This window comes from Sphaeroforma arctica, assembly GCF_001186125.1.
Source record: "Sphaeroforma arctica JP610 unplaced genomic scaffold supercont1.947, whole genome shotgun sequence".
Lineage (NCBI taxonomy): Eukaryota > Ichthyosporea > Ichthyophonida > Sphaeroforma > Sphaeroforma arctica.
In genome coordinates this window covers 24,193-28,122 of record NW_014039611.1, presented here as the reverse complement: position 1 = coordinate 28,122, position 3,930 = coordinate 24,193, and the positions used below count along the sequence as shown (strand labels likewise).

Genomic DNA, 3,930 nt, shown 5'->3' with positions numbered 1-3,930 from the left:
GCATGACGTGATATAGGGAGTTACGGCGCTGTAGTATGTTAATTCTAGTCGTGCGTGACGTTGTGAAAGTTATAACGACAGATTTCGATATTTCTTTCAGCTCTGGACTTTGCCTAGTAAGATTTCTATTGTTTCAGGGTCCATCTCGTGTATATTCGAAAATACCCTTCCTGGAGGTATGCAGTGCATGAGAAAGATGTTCACACAGCTTTCACTACCAGCTCATGTCTAGAGGTTATGCTCGTGAAACAAGGCCGCTTGGTGATACAGAGCGTTAGCCGAACATTTGAGGTTTTCACATCTTCAGCACAAATTTAAATCGATGACAAGGATTACTGTGTATCATCTGGTACAGAATGAGAATCGGGAAACTACAGAAGGCGACATGGCCAATGGGTCTGTGTGTGAAACCAAGATAAATATCCGCGAGCCATTCTTGAAGAAAGTACATACATGCTAAAAGACCTAAAAGACATTTTGATATTTGTTGTTTTACAATGAGACATGTACTTATACACATGAATAAATGTATTATAGAAAATATTAAGAAGCGTTCTGCTCTCTCTCTCTCTCTCTCTCTGGTAGTGGCGAGTGGTCGGTCGAGGCTGAACTGGCTAAACGACAGAGGCTTCGAGAGGGTTGGCTGTTGGGATTTTTCTTTTCTTATTCTCTTTGCGAGATTCGAACTTGCGAGATTCGAACTTGCGAGATTCGAACTTGTGAGATTACTCTCGCTACTAATTATTTACTTACTACTAGTAGCGACAAAATGACTACTGCCTGCTGGCTTGTTGGTTGTTTACGCTTACGTCTTTATTTGTGCCACAAGTCGACAACCCCACAACAAGACCGAGTATCTGTGATACCAAATATTGAAAATGTACATAGTCCAGTACTTAGTAACTCAGAGGATTATCCAGTACTCATGGGAGTAAGCAGGCTATGATGTCATTGATATGTACTAAAACTCTACATAGAATTACTGAATTGAGAGAGAGTCCAAAATTCCAGATTCCAGCAGTCACAGACAAGACGTCGGTCGTCGAGACTCGTCGAGTGTCGAACTGTCGAGTCGTCGACTGTCTATGAGAGTGTCAACTGTGAACTGTCAAATGTTGTACAAAAGTCAAAATGAGAAATGTCGCTGTCTGTCTGAGTTCGGACTTCATCATTTCGGACCTCCGGCCTCGACGGCCTCACGCCCGAGGCTCGCGGCTTGGTCAAGGTCACTCACCTGACGTCCTGACCTGCACGCCCAAGGTCTGCACCCAATCCTTAACTTCTCAAATCTCAAGTCCAAAGCATGGGCAACAAATATTTGTTGTTGTTTTTTTTTTTAAAGTAGTTGGCGCGCTTTCGTCCTTCGCCGCGACCGCGGCAGTTTATCTCGATATTTATTTTTTTGTAAACAAAACAATGCCGTGAAGAACCCAGAGAATTCGCAGTTTCGCACGTCGTTTCTGTCTCAAATTCTCAATATGGCGCGCGAAATCAGCGAACTCCGACGGACTGCGAGGGTTGTGATGATGTGCGTCTGTGCAAAAAAGTACAGCACTAACTAAGGGGGGGAGGTTGTGGTGAGAGGTTGGGGTGCGGGGGGAGTTGGTATAGATATCTAGGGGGACAAGTCATGACGACTTAATTCCTCCCAATGATCAACGTATTGAAAGCAAAGGTAAATATACAAATAGAGTCCTCCAGGCATTCAAATAGAGTCACACAAACATTGTCGAACTGGCACCATGTCTGACATTTCCGAATTAAATTATTGTGAAAGAAAAGCACGACTTTTGTATACCTTAGATGATGAACTGACAGAACATTACGATCGGATTGCCCTTCTGCATTCACAAATCGATAGCTTAAAAGAGATGCAGGCACATGTTCTAAATCTTACGGCAGATATACATGCGCGGACACATCCAAACCATGATCACTGCGAGTTTGCTGTGTATGCACGATCGTGCCAAGCATCCAATTATGACTATCGACCTAGTTTGCGTAATGACATACCAGGCTCCATTAATATCTTGCATAATAATTCCCCGGTATCCGATATGAATCCGAATAAAATACATCCGCAAGTTGGTTTACTGTTTGCACCTAGTCCAGGCAAGCGACAGAAATCTTATAGTAGTGACAGATCCGATACAGAATATGTTACAACAACTTCAAGTCCGAACAAAAAGCGACTTAAATTGGAAAACCGAGCGGAAAACAGGGCGAACGGCGTTTCAGACAGGAAAAAAGATGCAGTGCGTGAATACTTATACGCAGAGCCGTGTACGCATCCCGATGAGATCGACGGTTGGGAGATCCCCGGACGAGCACCGGGCGTAATATCTGCCTTGAAATTGCATGCTGCAGCTCTAGAATTCCAATTTCAGCATTTGTGTTCCGATGATAATGTCCTGCGAACTAAAGCAATTAGAGACATAATCGACTTGGTAAGCAGGTCCATATCTATGGATAAACATAAGCTATCTGTACTTGGGAAGGTATTATACATCAAGTATCATACCCGTGGCGATGCGAAGAAGGGTAACTATGGAGTGAAGGAATGGAACAAATGGATTGCGCACGCGTGGAAAGACACACCTGCGCAATAACCATTGTGTACCCCGCCACCGCAATCAAATGACTACATCTGAAATGCAGAGCGTATTCATCTGCCTGGACAGCCCATTGCAATATATTTGTTTAAATGTGTATTCATATTCGTTTTCGAAATTACAACCGTCGAGCACGAAATACTCCAATCCCAATTAGGCACTTTTCAGTGTCGAAGTCTCTATGCTTTTCTTTTACAGCACCTCAAATGCCTGGAGATACGGTTCATAAATCCGAAAGATGCAAAAGCGTAGGCATAATGTGAAGTAATAACGGGCAACGCAAAGATATGCACATCTCCAGCTTTAGATGATTTGAACGTTGTAGCCTTAACAACGTTAATACTAGGTATACAATGTTTCATATACTGTCGTCTGGGAATATGACGACCTGAAAATCTCCGGCTTTGGGGGATTTCATTAATACAGTCTTAACAAAATGGTTCATATATATATGATGAGCAAATCTTTCTGACGATGATGAACACATCACAGTGCACAAGACCACGCCAGCCAGCATTGTCGCATGAATTAAGGTTCGGCCTGGTGGGGGAGAATAGTAAGGGCCAGCCTTTTGCACATTTTATACGATGCCAATTGCGGAACGACATGTCTACTACCGTAAATATATACCATCTACGATGTAAATAATAGATATGTAAGACATAAGGTGGGTCATGTTTTTTTTTTCAGGTCTTTTAGCATCGCCTTCTGAAAATTACACATTCTTATAATAGGTGTCATTCAAATTTTCATGCCGATTTTGAACTGATTACAAAAGTAAAAAAATATCATTCCGATGTTTAAATCCGTGATCGTAATTTAGTTGCAATATATGCGAGGACCGAGGGCAGTACGTATACGCCGGGAGATGGATGAGAACAGAGTGCTATTTGCACTCCTCAATAAGTGTCTCACTGACGCAGGGCTAGAGGTGGGGGGAAATGATGGTGTGGGTGAAGAACAACCTAACACACATCTGTCAATAGTTTTAGCACAAGTTAGGCAACGAGAGTATGCACCTTATGCAACAGAGACCTCCACATGTGTGATAAATAAAAGTAGAGACGATATGGATGGAGAGGTTGGGAGAAATAACTCTGCAATTAAGTTGCAACCGGCCAGTCATGAGATGAAACTAGAATGGAACTCGCGGTGGGAGCAATCCAAGGGTGTTCTAGGTAACGTTTGGAAAGTTATGAGTGTAATATATATGTATATGTGTATACGTATATATATATATATATATATATATATATATATATATATATATATATATATATATATATATATATATATATATACGTAGTACGTACGTACG

At 41.9% G+C, this 3,930-nt stretch overlaps 2 protein-coding genes across 3 annotated transcripts in view; both read left to right on the top strand.

Annotated features, from left to right (window-relative positions):
• Positions 1 to 2,057: 2,057 nt before the first annotated feature.
• SARC_09385 (hypothetical protein) lies at positions 2,058 to 2,609 on the top strand (the record flags this gene model as incomplete). Its single annotated transcript, XM_014296606.1, has 1 exon — positions 2,058 to 2,609. One exon carries the CDS (start codon positions 2,058 to 2,060, stop codon positions 2,607 to 2,609), a length of 552 nt encoding a protein of 183 aa, XP_014152081.1.
• Positions 2,610 to 3,428: 819 nt separating this feature from the next.
• Positions 3,429 to 3,930, top strand: part of SARC_09384 — a 4,756-nt gene continuing 4,254 nt past the window's right edge. For both annotated transcript variants that reach the window (XM_014296605.1, XM_014296604.1), the window contains exon 1: positions 3,429 to 3,790. In XM_014296605.1, coding sequence (XP_014152080.1) covers positions 3,445 to 3,790 — 346 coding nt within the window. In that variant the 5' untranslated portion in view covers positions 3,429 to 3,444. The remainder of the gene's footprint in view (positions 3,791 to 3,930) is intronic.